The sequence below is a fragment of the Pelodiscus sinensis genome, chromosome 12, assembly GCF_052426305.1.
Source record: "Pelodiscus sinensis isolate ZL-2025 chromosome 12, ASM5242630v1, whole genome shotgun sequence".
Classification (NCBI taxonomy): Eukaryota; Metazoa; Chordata; order Testudines; family Trionychidae; genus Pelodiscus; species Pelodiscus sinensis.
The window spans coordinates 50245142-50263158 of record NC_143063.1 but is presented as its reverse complement, the minus strand read 5'-3'; the positions used below and the strand labels follow the sequence as shown (position 1 = coordinate 50263158).

Below are 18017 nucleotides of genomic sequence, written 5' to 3'. Positions count from 1 at the left end.
CCCCCCGCCAGGCAGCCTGCCCCCCCGCCTGCCCCCCCCCCCGCCACGCCTCCACCTCCGCCCCCCCCCCCGCCCAGCCTGCCCCCCCCCCGCCAGGCAGCCTCCTGCCCCCCCGCCCTCCGCCTGCCCCCCCCCCCCCCCCCCCCGCCAGGCAGCCTCCTGACGCCTCCGCCTGCCCCCCCCCCCGCCAGGCAGCCTGCCCCCCCCCCCGCCAGGCAGCCTCCTGACGCCTCCGCCTGCCCCCCCCCCGCCAGGCAGCCTCCTAACGCCTCCGCCTGCCCCCCCCCCTCCACCCTCCTGCCCCCCCGCCCCCCCCCCCAGGGCCTCCAGCCGCCTGCCCCCCCCCCCCAGGCAGCCTCCTGACGCCTCCGCCTGCCCCCCCCCCCCCAGGCAGCCTCCTGACGCCTCCGCCTGCCCCCCCGCCCCCCCCCCGCCAGGGCAGCCTCCTGCCCCCCCGCCCCCCCCCGCCACGCCTCCGCCTGCCCCCCCCCCCGCCAGGCAGCCTCCTGACGCCTCCGCCTGCCCCCCCCCCCCGCCAGGCAGCCTCCTGACGCCTCCGCCTGCCCCCCCCCCGCCAGGCAGCCTCCTGACGCCTCCGCCTGCCCCCCCCCCCCCGCCAGGCAGCCTCCTGACGCCTCCGCCTGCCCCCCCCCGCCAGGCAGCCTCCTGACGCCTCCGCCTGCCCCCCCCCCCCTCCTACCCCTCCTGCCCCCCCCCCGCCAGGCAGCCTCCTGACGCCTCCGCCTGCCCCCTCTACCTCTCCGCCCCCCCCCCCCAGGCAGCCTCCTGACGCCTCCGCCTGCCCCCCCCGCCAGGCAGCCTCCTGACGCCTCCGCCTGCCCCCTCTACCCCTCCGCCCCCCCCGCCAGGCAGCCTCCTGACACCTCCGCCTGCCCCCTCTACCTCTCCGCCCCCCCCCCCCAGGCAGCCTCCTGACGCCTCCGCCTGCCCCCTCTACCTCTCCGCCCCCCCCTCCAGGCAGCCTCCTGATGCCTCCCCTTGCCCCCCCCCCCCAGGCAGCCTCCTGACACCTCCGCCTGCCCCCTCTACCTCTCCGCCCCCCCCAGGCAGCCTCCTGACGCCTCCGCCTGCCCCCTCTACCCCTCTGCCCCCCCTCCAGGCAGCCTCCTGACACTTCCGCCTGCCCCCTCTACCCCTCTGCCCCCCCTCCAGGCAGCCTCCTGACACCTGCCCCCCTGCCCCCTGCCCCCCTACCCCTCTGCCCCCCCTCCAGGCAGCCTCCTGACACCTCCGCCTGCCCCCTCTACCTCTCCGCCCCCCCCTCCAGGCAGCCTCCTGATGCCTCCACCTGCCCCCCCCCCGGCCAGGCAGCCTCCTGACGCCTCCACCTGCCCCCCACTCCCTGCAGCCAAGCAGCCTCCCGGCCTCCCCCTTCACCTGCCTCCCCCTCCCACTCCTCCCCGCCAGGCAACATCCCGGCCTCCCCCTCCGCCTGCCCCCCCCACGCAATATCCCGGCCTCCCCCTCCACCTGCCTTCCCCGCCCACTCCTCCCCACCAGGCAGCCTCCCGGCCTCCTCCCCTCCCCCGCTCCATGAACCAGCCCTGCCAGCTCCCATTGAGGGACGCCAGCGAGGGGCCCTTACCTGGATCTGCTGCCAAAGCAGTTTGTGCTGGGGGGCTGGTGTCTGCTCTCGGTGGGAGGCGCCACGGCGCCGGGCTCCCTCCCAGGCACCTGGAGGCCTGGACACAAAGGGGGAAGAGCAGGGAGGAGTGAGCGGCGGCTGAGCCGGGGGCTGCGGGTGATGCCGGGGAGGGACCAGCCCAGCACGCTGGGATGCCGGGACGCCTGCCCCTCCTGCCGCCAACTCCCTGCAAATGCACCTGGCACGCTGGCCCGGCCCCCGCGAGGCACAGCACCTGCTGGAGGTGTCCCGGGGCCGCCGCACGGGGCCCGCAGGGCACTTGGGAAAGCGCTAACACAGGCACAACTGGGCTGCTTTCCACAGCGCCCCTCGTCCCAGCCTCGGGCCCCCGGCGGCTCCAGGGCCCCCCACACACAGCTCTCGGGCCACCCCGGACGATGGCTTCTCGCTCTCCTCCTCGATAGCAGCCCGGCTTTGAGCCCAGCACCCTGGGTGGGAAACGCCCCAGCCCACGCAGAATCCTGCCATGCCAGGCAGCCTTGCTCCTGTCCGGAGGGGGGTCAGACAGCGGGTTATTGCGTGAATCTTAGCGGTTCCATGACTATTCAATAGTCCCGGGGGGGGGCAGCCAGTGCGCTCCAGCCCCACTCCTTGGGAGCCCCTGCCAGCCTGTGCTGCTGCCTCTGAATCAGAGGCAGCAGTGTGGGCTGCCAGGCAGGAGCTGGTCCGCGAGGGGAGCCAGTTTAAAACCCAGCCCCCCTCGCGGGCCGGCTGCCTGGGATGCCGAATCTGACCCAGAGGCAGCAGCGCACGGTGGTAGCAGGCCCTGTCCGCGGGGAGCTGCTTGATGGGACGCGGGAGCAGCCTCTGTGCGCAGGGAGCGCGGATCCTCCCCCCCCCCCACGGACACAGGCTGCTTCACAGCAGCCCCCTCTGCCCCCCAGCGCGGCTACCTCTGAGAGAAGCAGCAGTGCAGGGAGGGGGAGCAGGCAGCACTGTGAGGCTGGTGCTGGGGGGGGACTGTTTTAAGCCAGCTCCCCCCCAGCACTGGCTCCTGGCTCCCACTGTCACTGCCTCTGCAAGAGGCTGCAAGGGGAGGGGCAGGGCAGGGCGGGGGGCACAGAGCCAGCAGTCAGGGAGAGCTGCTACAGACACCTGCTCCCCGCAGGGACTGGGGATCGGATCCCACCCGCCCCAGGCCGATCGGGGGAAGGGCTTGTATGCCAGCTCCTGTCCCCCGCTGGGTCTAACATGGGGGGGAAGGAGGGAGCAGTCGACAGGTTAACCGAGTCGTCGCCCGCTTGCTGACATGTCAGGCCCTGAGACGCCCCCGTCTGCCCAGGCAGGGAGGGGGGTCGGTGATGCCCTGATCTCAGACACACCCACTCACTGCTGCTCCCCGCCAAGACGGGATCTGCCAGGCGCCCTGCCACCCCGCGCCCTCCCCCCACGGAGCCCGAGGCCCGGCTGGCCAGGCTTGCACAGCACAACGCTGGCAGCCTGGAGCCCCGGAGAGATGGGGCGGGAGCCGCGGGGGCTGGCAGAGACAGGGCGGGCCCCGAGAGAGGGCGGGCAGAGACGGGACGGGGGCCGCGGGGGCCGGCAGAGACGGGAGAGGGGTCGCAGGGGCTGGCAGAGACGGGAGGGGGGCCGCGGGGGCCGGCAGAGACAGGGCGGGCCCCGAGAGAGGGCGGGCAGAGACGGGACGGGGGCCGTGGGAGCTGGCAGAGACAGGGCGGGCCCCGAGAGAGGGCGGGCAGAGACGGGACGGGGGCCGCGGGGGCCGGCAGAGACGGGAGGGGGGCCGCGGGGGCCGGCAGAGACGGGAGGGGGCCGCGGGGGCCGGCAGAGACAGGAGGGGGGCCGCGGGGGCCGGCAGAGATGGGGCGGGGGCCGCGGGGGCCAGCAGAGATGGGGCGGGGGCCGCGGGGGCCAGCAGAGATGGGGCGGAGGCCGTGGGGGCCGGCAGAGACGGGAGGGGGGCCCCGAGAGAGGGCGGGCAGAGATGGGGCGGGGGCCGCGGGGGCCGGCAGAGACGGGAGGGGGGCCGCGGGAGCCAGCAGAGATGGGGCAGGGGCCGCGGGGGCCGGCAGAGACGGGAGGGGGCCGTGGAGGCCGGCAGAGATGGGGCGGGGGCCGTGGGGGCCGGCAGAGACGGGAGGGGGGCCGCGGGGGCCAGCAGAGATGGGGCGGGGGCCGCGGGGCCGGCGGGGGGGGGCCGCGGGGGCCGGCAGAGACGGGAGGGGGGCCGCGGGGGCCGGCAGAGATGGGAGGGGGGCCGCGGGGGCCGGCAGAGACGGGAGGGGGCCGCGGGGGCCGGCAGAGACGGGAGGGGGCCGCGGGGGCCCGGGGCGGGGGCCGGGGGGCCCGCGGGGGCCGGCAGAGACGGGAGGGGGGCCGCGGGGGCCGGCAGAGACGGGAGGGGGGCCGCGGGGGCCGGCAGAGACGGGAGGGGGGCCGCGGGGGCCGGCAGAGATGGGGCGGGGGCCGCGGGGGCCGGCAGAGACGGGAGGGGGGCCGCGGGGGCCGGCAGAGACGGGAGGGGGGCCGCGGGGGCCGGCAGAGACGGGAGGGGGCCGGGGGGGGCAGGCCGTGGGGGCCGGCAGAGATGGGAGGGGGGCCGCGGGGGCTGGCAGAGACGGGAGGGGGGCCGCGGGGGCCGGCAGAGACGGGAGGGGGCCGCGGGGGCCGGCAGAGACGGGAGGGGGGCCGCGGGGGCCGGCAGAGATGGGGCGGGGGCCGCGGGGGCCGGCAGAGATGGGAGGGGGGCCGCGGGGGCCGGCAGAGACGGGAGGGGGGCCGCGGGGGCCGGCAGAGACGGGAGGGGGGCCGCGGGGGCCGGCAGAGACGGGAGGGAGGCCGTGGGGGCCGGCAGAGATGGGAGGGGGGCCGCGGGGGCCGGCAGAGATGGGGCGGGGGCCGCGGGGGCCGGCAGAGACGGGAGGGGGGCCGCGGGGGCCGGCAGAGACGGGCGGGGGCCGCGGGGGGGAGAGGGGAGGGGGCCGCGGGGGCCGGCAGAGATGGGGCGGGGGCCGCGGGGGCCGGCAGAGATGGGAGGGGGGCCGCGGGGGCCGGCAGAGATGGGAGGGGGGCCGCGGGGGCCGGCAGAGACGGGAGGGAGGCCGTGGGGGCCGGCAGAGACGGGAGGGGGGCCGCGGGGGCCGGCAGAGACGGGAGGGGGGCCGCGGGGGCCGGCAGAGACGGGCGGGGGCCGCGGGGGCCGGCAGAGACGGGACGGGGGCCGCGGGGGCCGGCAGAGACGGGGCGGGGGCCACAGAGCCCAGCTGCCCCCTTTCCCTGCAGACGCCTGCGTGGGCAGAGGCCCTGCGTGGGCCCGTGGGACGCGGGCGTGCGGGGGAGCACGGCCTTGGGCAGGCCGCACAGCGCTGTAGCCAGCGGAGCCGGGACACGCCCTGGGAGAGGAGGTGGCTCCTGGCGCTCAGGTATTGGCTCCCAAGTCCTCCCAGCTGTGACCCCCCCCCACACTCACCGCCTTGCGCTCGCACGTGGCGCCGGGTGGCACTTACCCTCTGGCACGGCGCTGCCATTAGGCAGGCTTCCCAGATCAACAGTCGGCCCGTCCAGGAAAATCGTCAGCTCGCCGCCGGAGACAACGCTGCCTTTGTTCTCCGCCTGTAGGTTCAGGGTGAGCTGCGTGTTCTCCACTGGGGAGAAAGGGACGAGCCCCCGTCACCACCAGCCGAAAGCCCTTATCAGGTCTAGCCCCCCCCCCCGGGGTTCAGGCGCCCTCCGACGGGCACGAGACGAATTCTTCTCGTCCCCGCAGGGCCAGGAGCCGGCGCTGGTCCGGTCCCACGTGCACCCCGGTGCCCGGCCACACTGCGCCAGGCACGCCACCCCCCAGCCCCCACGCCACAGCCACAGCCACGGCCGCTTCCTCCCCCCATGCGAGGGGCTGGGCCACTCCCCCTCCACTGCCCAAGCAGAGCCACGGGCCCAGCCACACCCCACTGCAACGGGGCCCAGGGCGCTGGGGGAGGGGAAGCGGGGTGCAGGCGCAGCTACCTTAGACGGCCACAGGCCTGCCCCCAGCGACCCCCGCGGTGGCCGGGTGCACGGAACAGCCCCCGCGCCTGGCCAGCCTCGGCTCCGGGACCATGTGCGGGGCCCCTCGCAGCCCAGACGGCAGCCCCTTGGGCTGGGCGCTCTCCCCGCCGACATGGCGAGCCCCTCCCCACGCAGCGCGAGGGGGCCTTTGGTCCGACAGCTCGTCACTCCGGCAGGCGGGGGTCCTCAGTTCCCGACGAGCCCCGAGCCGGGACAGCGAGGGGCTACAGCCCCACCAGCACCCGCCCTCCCCCCCCGCGGCGCCAGGCCCTGCAGCACAGCGGGGGTGTCCCGCTCCATCAGCCGCCTTGGCGCTCCTGGCCTCCGGTGCTTGGCCGCCCAGCCCCGCGGCCCCCAGCCAGCCTGCTTGTGAGATGACTCATGGCACCAGGACTCCCCCCTTGGGGCCCCCACAAGCAGGCGCCCGCGCAGGAGGGGGCAGCTCGCCGGGGCTCAGAGAGGCAGACGCCTTGACAGCTGCTCCGCGGGCAGCACTGGTGGGTTCCTGGGCTTCTGCCGAGCTCTCCCCAGCCACGAGGCGGAGGGCCTGGGGCAGCTGCCCACGGACGTGCGGAGGCCAAAGCTGGGGACCTTCGGAGAGGGCAGAGCAGCAGGGGCACGGGGGAGACCTGGTGCCACCCACTGCCACGCCCTGCAGCCAGGGAGGGGAACCGGCACACGGAGCAGAGCGCGAAGCAGCAGCTGGCTTATTGCCGCTGTCCGGCGTCAGCTCTCGGGAGGGGCCGAGCCCTCACAGCGTCTGTCCGGCGAGCGCCCCCGCTGGGCCCGGCTGCAGGAGTAAGATGCTCCCAGGCCCCCTGAGGGCAGGGCAGGCTGGAACCGGCCCTGGGGGCTGCTGGAAGGGAGCTGCCCTGGATTCACACAGGAGCGGGCAGGCCCGGGGCAGCTGGGGGTTCCTTGCCAGCTGGACGCAAGAGCCAGACAGCAAACGCTGCGGGGCCTCTCCCTGCCCGGCGCACGGGCGACCCCGCGGCGGCTCCCACGGCGTGCAATGGGAGCCACGGGACCCCCGCTCGGCGTCCGTCTGGCGGGGAGATGCTGGGGCTGCGAGGGGCTTTCCACGCCCATGAGACGGGTCCCAGGGGCTCATGGCCACGCCCAGACCCGGCCAGCGTGGGCCGAGGCGCAGCAGCCTGTCCTGAACCTCTGGCCTGGCGTTCAGCCGCCTCGGAGGCCGAGCCACAGGCGCCCTGCCTGCACCCCGGCCACAGAGCCCACGTGCCACAGGTCCAGTCCTGAGACGCGCCCCTTTCGCACGAGGCCCCCCAGCCGCCTTCCTGACCCAGACGGTAACCGGTGACCCTGGGAGCCGGGCACGCGCCCAGCTGATGAGCAGCGTCTGCAGCGAGGTGTTAATACTGGGGGTGCACACCCGCATGCACCGCGGGGCACGGCCCGTGTATTCTGCACACGGGTGGACACAATCAGCGGGAGCCACGTCCGTTTCCCATCTCCCTGAGGGGAGCGGGGGGGGGGGGCAGACATGGGGGGGGCAGACACGGGGGGGGGCACGTTTGTTACTCAGGCGACAGACCCTGCAGCTCAGCACAGCCCCTCCCTGCCTGCTAGCGCTTCGTCTGGGCAGAAACGGCCTAGGAGCGGAGAGCGCTGGGCTCCCTTCCTGACCCCGCCGCTCGCGGCCTCGCTTCTCCGCCGGGACAACGGCCCTGACCCGAGGCGACGGCGTCAGCCGGGCAGGGTGCCTGGCGATCCTCAGACAGACCGGCAAACCCCACAGCTCTCCGGATTGCCGGCCCCACCCGCCCTCAGGGCTCTGCTCCCCCGAGCCGCAGGGGAGCCCAGGCGCGGGCGCTGGGGTCGCGCCGTCGGGAGGGGCCAGTGGCTACGGGCCGCTGCTCCGCGGGCTACACAAGGCCTCGTTGTGAAGGCTCCTCGGCGGAGGGGGAAGTGGTCCAGTAGCAAAGACAAGGTGTCTCCAACCGGCGGGTGTGAACAGGCGCCTCCCAGCCGGCTTCCCTGCCCCCACCCCGGCATCCTTATGGAAAGAAAACAAACACGAGCGAAACCTTCCAGCCCCGTCCCTGCTGGGCGCACGGGAGGCGCACGGGGACCTCGCTGCGCCAGCACGGGGCGCGCACAAAGCCAGCCTGTGTCCCGGCCAGCAGCCAGGCTGAGGGGCCGGTAGCACGTTGGGAGGCGGCCAGGGGTGATTATCCCTGAGCAAGGGCTCAGCTCAGCCGCCCCCGGGCCTTGTGGCCCCGTTTGAGCAAGGCTTGGCGGCAATTCCCTCCCAGCCCGGGCCGGATTTGCAGCGCCGCACGGTAGGGCCGGAAAGGCTCCTGCGCCGAGCTCGCCCCAGAGGGAGCTCCGGCGAGTGCACCCACCAGACGCAGCCCGTTGGCACGCGCCCCCAGCCGCCCCCCCCCCCGGGGTTTGGGTGGGACGGCTCCCGCCGAGGGCTGCGCAGCCAGCGCCCGTGAGACAGAGGCCACCGTGAGGCAGGAGCGCGTGCCGGGTGCGTTTCCTGCCTCGTTACTTGTCCCCGCGCACGCCCGGGCCAACCCAGCCGCAACCCCCAACTCCAACCCTGCTGCTGGAACGCCTGGTGTGCGCAGACGGCCACGCGCCTTCCTGGGAACCCGGGCCCGACCCCTTCCACGCGGGCCGGGGCAGGGTGGGGGGAAGCGCGTCACGCCAGGCCTCTAGAGAGCAGGGGGCAGCCGTGTCTAGCCCCGCAGACCTGAGCGCACGAGCCGGGGAGGCGGGGGCTCGAGGTACGGCTGCCCACAGCTGTGTCCTCACCGTTCCGGCTCCAGAAACCGCAGCTACGCCTCCATTCAACAGCCCTAACACGCGGCCAGCACTGCCCCGAGGCCACCAGCCTCCCTCCTAGCACGCGGCAGCCAAGGGCGAGGCACCCAGCCCCTCGGCCTCAGCGCAGGCCGGGAGTAGGGGGCTGTGGGGCAGTGAGGCTGCGTGGCCCTCCGGCTCCCTTCCCCTTGCAGCCCGCAGGAGGGGGAACTGGGCCCTGCCCTCAGCACGCGGCAGGGCGCAGGGCTGGCTGCGGATGAGCCGTGTCCCGCTGGCCGTGCGAGCAGGGGCGTTTGGAAAGCGCTTTGCCGGGCGCTCTGCCCTGGCGCCGCAGCCTTCACCGCGGCCCGGTACAGGCGCCGACGTGCCCGACGTTCCTTGCAGGCTGGCTCTGAGGATGCGCTGCCCGAAGAGCCGCTGCGTCCCCACCGGCCGGCTGGCCCCTCGGACAGCGAGTTCAGGGCGGGGCGCTGCGGCTGCCCAGAGGCCGGGGGTTCTGGTGCTGAGCAGAAGGCACCCCTCTGGCTGCGGCTCCCGCCCAGCCCACAGCGCGGCACAGAGAGCCGGGCACGCTCGCGGGACCTGGAAAGCCCCGGCAGATGGGGCCACCCGGCACCCAGGAGCCTGTTGATGGGACCTGCACCCCGAGCAGCAGGGAAGGAAGACAAGGCTCTGGCTTGCAGGCGGCAGCCTGACGCGCTCGAGTCACCGCAGGCCTGCCCTGCTGTCCGCAGCTGGGTGAACTGGCCTGGCCCCGGATCGGCTTCCCCCAACCTCCAGAGAGAGGTCTCCCGGGCACTGCCCCAGCCCGGCCCAGCACAGAGCCCTCCAGGCAAGAGCCTCGGCCGCAGGCGGCTCGAAAGGGCCCGGGGAGCCGCCTGGGAGGAGGCCGCAGCCTGTTCGGGAGGATTAAGCCGCCTCGCCGGGCCGCAGTGCCTGCCCCAGCAGCTGGGAGAGAGGCCTGTTGAAAACCGAGGGGCCCGTTTCAGAAGCTCCTTTCTCGCACAGCCTGGCCTGGCAGCGCCAAATGGAGTCAGCTGCCCGGCCTGCCACCCCAGGCCTCTGCTGAGGACAACGGCCCCTCTTCCCTGCTTCCTGGAGGCCGGGGGAGCTTGGGCCGTCCCAGCGAGCAGGAGGCAGCGTGACGCTGGCATGCCTGGCCGGGCCCCGTGGCAGCTAATAAAGCCCACAGACGCAGTCACAGCTGCGAGCGCGGCCCAGGGCCGGGGAAAGCTTTGCCCCGCAGGGTGGCGCGCCGAGACGTGTCCCGTCGGCAGGCAGCCGGAGCGGCCGGCCGGGAGTGGTGCGACGTGCCCCGCTGGGCTCCATGGCGCGGCGACGAGGGAGCCCACGCGATGCCCATTCCCAGGGCACAAAGCTCCCCCCTGCGCTGCCAACGGAGGCTCGCCGGGACGGAGCAGAGTGGCCACGCAGAGACCTGCCGCCGGGGAGCGGCCGGGCTGTGGGTGGGCTGAGGCCGGTGCTGCCCGGGGCCTGGCTGGGCTAGGAGCACGGGTCACCTGTGCGGGAGGGCCGGCAGGGAAGTGTGACCCGCTCACGTCCCCATCCCGGCCCCCGGGAGCAGCGGTCCCTGGAAGCCGGCGGCCGCCCAGGAGAGACTCCAATGCCACCCTGCCAGGTGTGCGGCTGGTGGTGCACGTGCCATGTACTGCGCACAGGGATGGAAGGCGGGTGGGGATGCGGCACGGGAACCGGCCTGGCACGTGCCCCCCACAGCTCCCAGGCCCATGGCCGCTAGTCCAGCACCTCTGCACTGGATCCCCCGGCCCCACTGCGCAGACCCCACGGGCCCGGCCCACCCAGGGGAGCACCTTGGGGCTAGGCTTGCCGGGGGATGGGCAGGCCAGCGGCGCGCTCGCAGCGGCCGTGGGCTCTCCACTCCCGAGGCTGAGGGGGTCTGCGCCCGGGGGGGGTCCCCCAGTGGCACTGCAGGGAGCAGCATGGGCCCCGGGACCCCAGCATCCAGCCCCTCGCCACGAGGCAGCCGGAGCAGCGAGCCCAGAGCCGGGGCGGGAAGGTCCCGGCCTAGCCCCCCGGGCAGGACGAGGGCTCAGGGGGGCACGAGCCCTCCCCCTCCCCCGCTCTGCGCTGCGGCTTTAAGGCTCCTCCCCTCCCGGCCAACCCGTTCTCAGGCTGAGCAGAAACAGGCCGTTGCCTTTTCCATTCCTCGGCCACGCGGCCCCCCGGGACGCCGCCTGCTGAAAGGGCTGATTGTGCCTCTGCCGAGGGGCGCAGGGAGCGGGGCCGGGGAAGTGGCAGGGAGCACAGTGCAGGCCTGCCGGGCCCAGCGCCACAGGCAGCCAGCGCCTCGGAGGGTCCCCCGGCTCCGGGGGATGCCCGGGGCGGCTCAGCCCAGCGCCTGGCAGGAGGGAGAGGGCCCCTCTCTCAATGCATGGTCTGTCCTTCAGAGCAGCTGCGCTTTGCTTGGAAGGGACGGCGCGAACCTCTTCCTGCCCCGCGCCGCCGGGAGCACGCTCCAGGCCCTGAATGGAGCCTTCATGCAGCCGCGCGGGCCACGCGCCGGTGACCGCAGACCCCCCGGCCAATGGCACGCCCCGCCCGAGCGCCTGCCCCACCGCCCAGCCTCAATGGCACCTTGTTCCCGCCAGGGCCGGGGGCTGCTCTCCTGAGGCCGGGGGCCGGGCCGGGCCGCGAGGGGGCAGGCGGGCTGGGAACAGCAGCGCCACAGGGAGGCGGGGGCCCCTCACCCAGGGCGCTGCGCCGCCACGGCCCCCCCCGGACAGGAGAGTCGCCGGCCCCGCTCATACGTACGTTTCCCGCCATTCTTCTTCAGGACGCTGCACAGGCTGACGGACGCCGTCCCCAGGAGCTCGTTCCTCAGGGTGTGGCAGCTCCAGACCTTGAGGTCCAGGTGGCTCTGGGCGGTGACGTTCCTGGAAGGCAGACCAAGGAGGGCTGCTCTCCGATCCAAGCAGCACCAGGGCCAAAGAGGGGCCCGGGGCCCCCACCGGCCGCTCCGCCCAGAGCACCCCGCCGGCGCCTGCTGTCGCCCAACGCTGAGCGCGCACCCCAAACCCCCTCCCTCAAGCAGCACGGCCCAGGCCCCGGGCCAGCCCGACACGCCGGGGCTCTTACACAAGAAGGGTCTCGTTCCAGAGCAGCTCGGCGCTCCCAATCCGCTTCCCCGTCTTCTTGGTCTCGCCGGGCAGCCCGTCCACCGCCAGCTCCACGTAGGAGTTGATCCGGGACTGGCGGCTGTGCACCTTGGGCTTCACCGACACCACTAGGCAGAGGGGAGAGGCAGAGTCACCCGGCCGCCCTGCCGCGGCGAGGGCCCCCCACCCCGGAGGAGGCTGGGGCATCCGGCGCCAGGACGCTCTGCCCAGCAGGGAGTGGGGGGCTGGGGATAGCAGAGGCGGCCCCAGCTCAGCACAATCTCACCTGCGAGGCAGCAAGTGGCATGAGCCCTGGACCCAGCCGCTTGTGCCCAGCCACCCCCGAGCCACCTGCCCCCGCGCCGCCCCGGCCTGAGGGGCACCCAGAGCCCTGCCAGAGCCCCCCGGCGCCTGCCACCAGCCTCAGAGACCCGGGGGGCGCCTGGCAGCCAGCTAGGAGAGAGTCGGCCAGGCCCCAGCCGAGCCCCCCCCCCCCCCCCCGAAAAGGGACTCGCGCCGCCCCGGGCAGTAGCTGCAGAGGGGAGGCAGGGAGGCTGGGCCAGGCGCCGGGAGCCCCCTGGTGGCCTCAGCAGAGCTCTGCACCCGCCGCCTCCCCTCCAGCAAGGGGCCAGGCACGCCCCCCGACCAGCCCCGGCCCCGCCAGGCCAAGGGGGAAGCGAGCCCAGACCCCCGCTCCTGGCACACGGCCAGCCCGCCCCACAGGACGCCCCCGTCTGATGGCAGGGAGGGCACCCGCCAGGAGCTGGCCTCCGCCGCCCGGACTAGGCTAGTTCCAGCTGTCGTGGGGGAGCCCGTGGGGTGCTGTGGAAAGATCCCCCCCCCCAGGTCTCCACAGTCTGGGGCTGGGGCTGGGGCTGTCCACTCCCCGCCCCGGGGGCAGGCACCAGGAAGAGCTGCACCACGGCCCGGGCTGCAGGCCTCAGCAGAGAGCTCCCTGCCTGGCCGGTTTGCCCCGCGCCGCGCTCGCACCTCACTGCTCCAGCTGCCAGGAGAGACGCAGGCTGGCTCGCTCTGAACTGCCCCCACCCCCGGCCCTCCGGCCGGCCTGTCAGAGCTGGCCCGGCCACAAGCAAGACGCAGCCCAAGGGCTGGTTAACGGCCCTGGGGCACCCCGGAAATGCCTGCTAAGGACGGAGACGCTAACGCAGGAATCCCGCCGAGCCCCGGGGACGCGGCCGTCTCCTTTGCTGTTGAGCACCTCGGCCAGCGAGCGCCTCCCGCCGACCCCGCGACCCCGCCGACCTCACCGACCCCGCGACCCCGCGCTCCCCACCGACCCCGCGACCCCGCCGACCCCGCGCTCCCCGCCGATCCCGCCGACCCCGCCCCCCGCCGACCCTCCCCGCCGACCCCGCGCTCCCCCGACCCAGCGCTCCCCGCCAACCCCGCGCTCCCCGCCGATCCCGCCGACCCCGCGACCCCGCCGACCTCACCGACCCCGCGCTCCCCACCGACCCCGCGACCCCGCCGACCCCGCGCTCCCCGCCGCCCCCGCCCGACCCCGCGCCCCACCCCCCGCGCTCCCCCGACCCAGCGCTCCCCGCCAACCCCGCCGACCCCGCCGATCCCGCCGACCCCGCCGACCCCGCCGACCCCGCCGACCCCGCGACCCCGCCGACCCCGCGCTCCCCGCCGACCCTGCGCTCCCCGCCGATCCCGCCGACCCCGCGCTCCCCGACCCAGCGCTCCCCGCCAACCCCGCCGACCCCGCGCTCCCCGCCGATCCCGCCGACCCCACCGACCCCGCCGACCCCGCCGACCCCCGACCCCGCCGACCCCGCGCTCCCCGCCGACCCTGCGCTCCCCGCCGATCCCGCCGACCCCGCGCTCCCCGCCGATCCCGCCGACCCCACTGACCCCGCGCTCCCCACCGACCCCACCGACCCCGCGCTCCCCACCGACCCCGCGCTCCCCGCCGACCCCGCCGACCCCGCGCTCCCCACCGATCCCGCCGACCCCACTGACCCCGCGCTCCCCACCGACCCCGCCGACCCCGCGCTCCCCGCTGACCCCGCCGACCCCACCGACCCCGCGCTCCCCGCCGACCCCGCGCTCCCCGCCGACCCCGCGCTCCCCGCCGACCCCTCTGACCCCACCGACCCCGCGCTCCCCGCCGACCCCGCGCTCCCCGCCGACCCCGCGCTCCCCGCCGACCCCGCGACCCCTCCGACCCCGCGCTCCCCGCCGACCCCACCGACCCCGCGCTCCCCGCCGACCCCGCGCTCCCCGCGCTCCCCACCAACCCCACCGACCTCGCGCTCCCCGCCGACCCCGCGCTCCCCGCGCTCCCCACCAACCCCACCGACCCCGCGCTCCCCGCCGACCCCGCTGACCCCACCGACCCCGCGCTCCCCGCCGACCCCACCGACCCCGCCGACCCCGCTGAACCCACCGACCCCGCGCTCCCCGCGCTCCCCGCCGACCCCACCGACCCCGCGCTCCCCGCCGACCCCGCGCTCCCTGCCGACCCCGCGCTCCCCGCCGACCCAGCTGACCCAGCGACCCCGCTGACCCCGCTGACCCCGCTGACCCAGCCGACCCCGCGCTCCCCGCCGACCCCGCTGACCCCGCACTCCCCACCAACCCCGCCGACCCCGCCGACCCCGCGCTCCCCGCCGATCCCGCGCTACCCGCCAACCCCGCCGACCCTGCGCTCCCCGCCGACCCCGCGACCCCGCGCTCCCCACCAACCCCGCGCTCCCCGCCGACCCCGTGCTCCCCACCAACCCCGCGCTCCCCGCCGACCCCGTGCTCCCCGCCGACCCCGCGCTCCCCACCAACCCCGCGCTCCCCGCCGACCCCGCGCTCCCCGCCAACCCCGCGCTCCCCGCCGACCCCGCCCTCCCCGCCGACCCCGCGCTCCCCGCCGACCCCGCGCTACCCGCCAACCCCGCCGACCCCGCGCTCCCCACCGACCCCGCGCTCCCCGCCGACCCCGCGCTCCCTGCCAGCACGCGGGGCCCGTGTGACGAGCGCCTCCTGTCGACCCTGCATGCGAGCCCGGCAAGCCCCCGCCTAGCCGCTTCCCCTGCCTCCCGGGGGCAGTTCTCTGGTTGCCATCTGTGTGGCTGGGCTGGGCCTGGTCAGCAAAACAGGCCACAAAGGGGCACTTGGGGGCTGGAGGCAGCTGCTCAGAGCGGCTGGCCTGTGAAGCCAGGTAGTGGGCTGGACTGGGTGGCTGAGGAAGGGCAGCTGCTCCCTGGGGAGGCCGACAGAAATCCCTCCTGGGAGAGGGCTCCGGGAGCCGCTGCACCCAGAGAGACGGGGATGGACAGGTCGGGAGCCGTCCAGGACGGCTGACGGGGGGGCCTGGATCCCAGAGGCGGGGGCAGCACCAGTTCGCCCACCAGCCGCTGCAGAAGTGGCACTGGGCAGTGAAGGGGCAGCTACCTAGGCCTGCTGATGGACTGAGCCCGGAAGGGGCCCCCGAGGGACCTGGCCGCAGGGCTAGGGCAGGCCGACGCCGAGCGCCCTGGGGCAAGGCCAGAGCTGGCCTGCGCGACGCAGCTGATGGGGCTGACCTCACAAGCAGTGACCAGGACCCAGCCCCCGGGGACGGGGTCTGCCCTGGGCCTGCCAGCGTCCCTGAGGCCAGCGCTGGGCCGCTCCAGACGCAGCATTCTCCCTTTGCCCACAGCTCCCCCGCCGCCTCCCCGGAGCACGCGGGCACGGGCGGGCAGGCGGCCATGGCTCAGGACGAGCCGCGCCCCCTCCACATTCCACGGCAGGGCCAGAGGCCCCGACCCGGACACAGCGCCCGCCCCCCTCACTCCCGGGGCCAGGCCGCTCTACTCACCTTTCACAGCCAGCTGGGACTTCTCACAGGGCAGCCCGGCCGGGGGTCTGCTGGAGCTGGCAGAGGCCATGGCCTCCCCGTGGGCCTGGAACACAGACACACGACACCTCAGCCCCGCTTCCCGGGAAGGCCAGTGCCAGGAGGGGAGACCCTAGGGCTGCTGGGGCGTCAGTGGCGGAGCAGCCACGAATCCCCCCCTCTGCGGGGTGCTGGGGACACGACACTGCCACACGGGGGGGTGAGACTCTGGCTCCCGCGCCCGCCGGCTGGGGCGTTCCCAGGGCAAGCAGGACGCCGTGTTTCCCACAAAGAACCTTACGAACGAGGGCGAGAGCCAGCGATTCCCGCGCGAGGCTGGGAGAAGCTGCGGGATCAGAAATGGACGACCCAAGACTGGGGTGTCAGCGATCAGGGCTCACGGGGGGGGAGCTCTCCCCCACCACCTCCTTCCTGGGAGCCTTGAGGACAGACGGACAGAGAGAAGCACAGACAGAGGCTACTGGCGGGAGCCCCCCCGCCCAGCTGGGAAAAAATGGGATCCGGCCGTAACAGCAGCAGCAGCCCCAGCCTGGCTTCTCTCTCCCCTGCATGGCAGCATTGCCACTCCGGGGGCCCGGGCGCTCTCTCCAGTCTAGGGGACCGAGGGCCACGGTGCAAAGCCTTACTCCAGGCTCGCGCTCCCTGGCAGCGCTGCGGCGAGCAGGCTCCGGTCTCGGCGCGTAACGGGGCTGCTGCACGACAGGGCTTGGTGAGCTCCCTCGGCCCAGCTATTCCCCAGGAACACGAGGAGTCGTGAGTCCCAGAGGGCTCGCTAGAGAGCCAGAGGCTGGGCGTCCGCTTCGGTCTGTCCGGGCGGGGGGCTGGCTCGGGGACAGCAGGGAGCCAGACCGGTCCAAACCGAGCAGCCGGCTTCACAGAAATGCAGCCGCGCCCGAGCCTCTGCCCTGCACTGCCACAAAAATGCGCTCCCGATGGCCACAGGCTACGTCCACACGGCGCCGCTCTCGCACTGCGCCTCGGTTTCTCAGGAAGGATGGCTCTTGCGCAAAACCGGCAAATGAAGCATGACACGATTATGCAAATGAAGCATGGCAATATGCTAATCCGTGCTTCATTTGCATAGGCTTTTGCACACGAGAGGTGCAGTGTAGACGTAGCCTCAGGGTTATTCTCCTGGTCAGTTTCACCAGGGTCTCCTACGGACCCCCCCCCCCCCCCCACATACTGGGCTCTCCCACAGACCCCCCCGTGCACTGGGCTCTCCCCCGGACCACCCCCCCACACACACACTGGGCTCTCCCCCGGACCACCCCCCCACACACACACTGGGCTCTCCCCCGGACCACCCCCCCACACACACACTGGGCTCTCCCCCGGACCACCCCCCACACACACACTGGGCTCTCCCCCGGACCACCCCCCACACACACACTGGGCTCTCCCCCGGACCACCCCCCACACACACACTGGGCTCTCCCCCGGACCACCCCCCACACACACACTGGGCTCTCCCCCGGACCACCCCCCACACACACACTGGGCTCTCCCCCGGACCACCCCCCACACACACACTGGGCTCTCCCCCGGACCACCCCCCCCCACACACCCTGGGCTCTCCCCCGGCCTGCAGACCAAAGGGTTCCAGTATAAAGGGCTGCGTGTCCTGCCTTTCCAAACACCCCTCTGCTGGAGATGCAGCCGAAGCATCAGACTGTGCCCAGCCCAGCCGGCGAGCGTTCCAAAGCCCACAGGCCCCTCCTTGGGGCCGGGGGGATCCAGGCGAAACGCACCTGCTGGTCCCAGCTGTGAGGGCACGGCCCAGGGAGGGGCCAGCTGCCGTCCCTTCCGCCCCTCCCCGCCGCGCAGGGAGGGTGGCTGCGACTGGCTGCGCTGTGGCTTGCACAGGCTCCTTTTGCAAAGCCCCCCCAGGCACCCCACTACCACCACCTGCCTACCAGGAAGGGGCTGGCTGTCACCGAGCCCGGCCTCGAGGGCAGGGGACCCCCAGAGCACCCCGGTCCCAAGCACGCAGCCGGGCCTCTCGGAGCCTACGTCAGTGCAGGGCAAGCAAGGGCCCAGCATCGCAGCCGGGCCTCTCAGAGCCTACGTCAGTGCAGAGCAAGCAAGGGCCCAGCATCGCAGCCGGGCCTCTCAGAGCCTACGTCAGTGCAGAGCAAGCGAGGGCCCAGCATCGCAGCCGGGCCTCTCAGAGCCTACGTCAGTGCAGAGCAAGCGAGGGCCCAGCATCGCAGCCGGGCCTCTCGGAGCCTACGTCAGTGCAGAGCAAGCAAGGGCCCAGCATCGCAGCCGGGCCTCTCGGAGCCTACGTCAGTGCAGAGCAAGCGAGGGCCCAGCATCGCAGCCGGGCCTCTCGGAGCCTACGTCAGTGCAGAGCAAGCGAGGGCCCAGGATCGCAGCCGGGCCTCTCAGAGCCTACGTCAGTGCAGAGCAAGCGAGGGCCCAGCATCGCAGCCAGGCCTCTCGGAGCCTACGTCAGTGCAGAGCAAGCGAGGGCCCAGCATCGCAGCCGGGCCTCTCGGAGCCTACGTCAGTGCAGAGCAAGCGAGGGCCCAGCATCGCAGCCGGGCCTCTCGGA

The 18017-nt window shown here is 74.6% G+C and overlaps 1 protein-coding gene across 1 annotated transcript in view; it reads right to left on the bottom strand.

The window, feature by feature from the left end:
• WWP2 (WW domain containing E3 ubiquitin protein ligase 2) overlaps nucleotides 1-18017 on the bottom strand; it is a 75664-nt gene that overhangs the window by 49698 nt on the left and 7949 nt on the right. Inside the window, exons 2-6 of the mRNA XM_075939767.2 lie at nucleotides 15422-15506; nucleotides 11585-11732; nucleotides 11261-11382; nucleotides 5134-5271; nucleotides 1607-1703 (exon numbers count right to left, since the gene is read on the bottom strand). Coding sequence (XP_075795882.2) covers nucleotides 1607-1703; nucleotides 5134-5271; nucleotides 11261-11382; nucleotides 11585-11732; nucleotides 15422-15506 — 590 coding nt within the window. The remainder of the gene's footprint in view (nucleotides 1-1606; nucleotides 1704-5133; nucleotides 5272-11260; nucleotides 11383-11584; nucleotides 11733-15421; nucleotides 15507-18017) is intronic.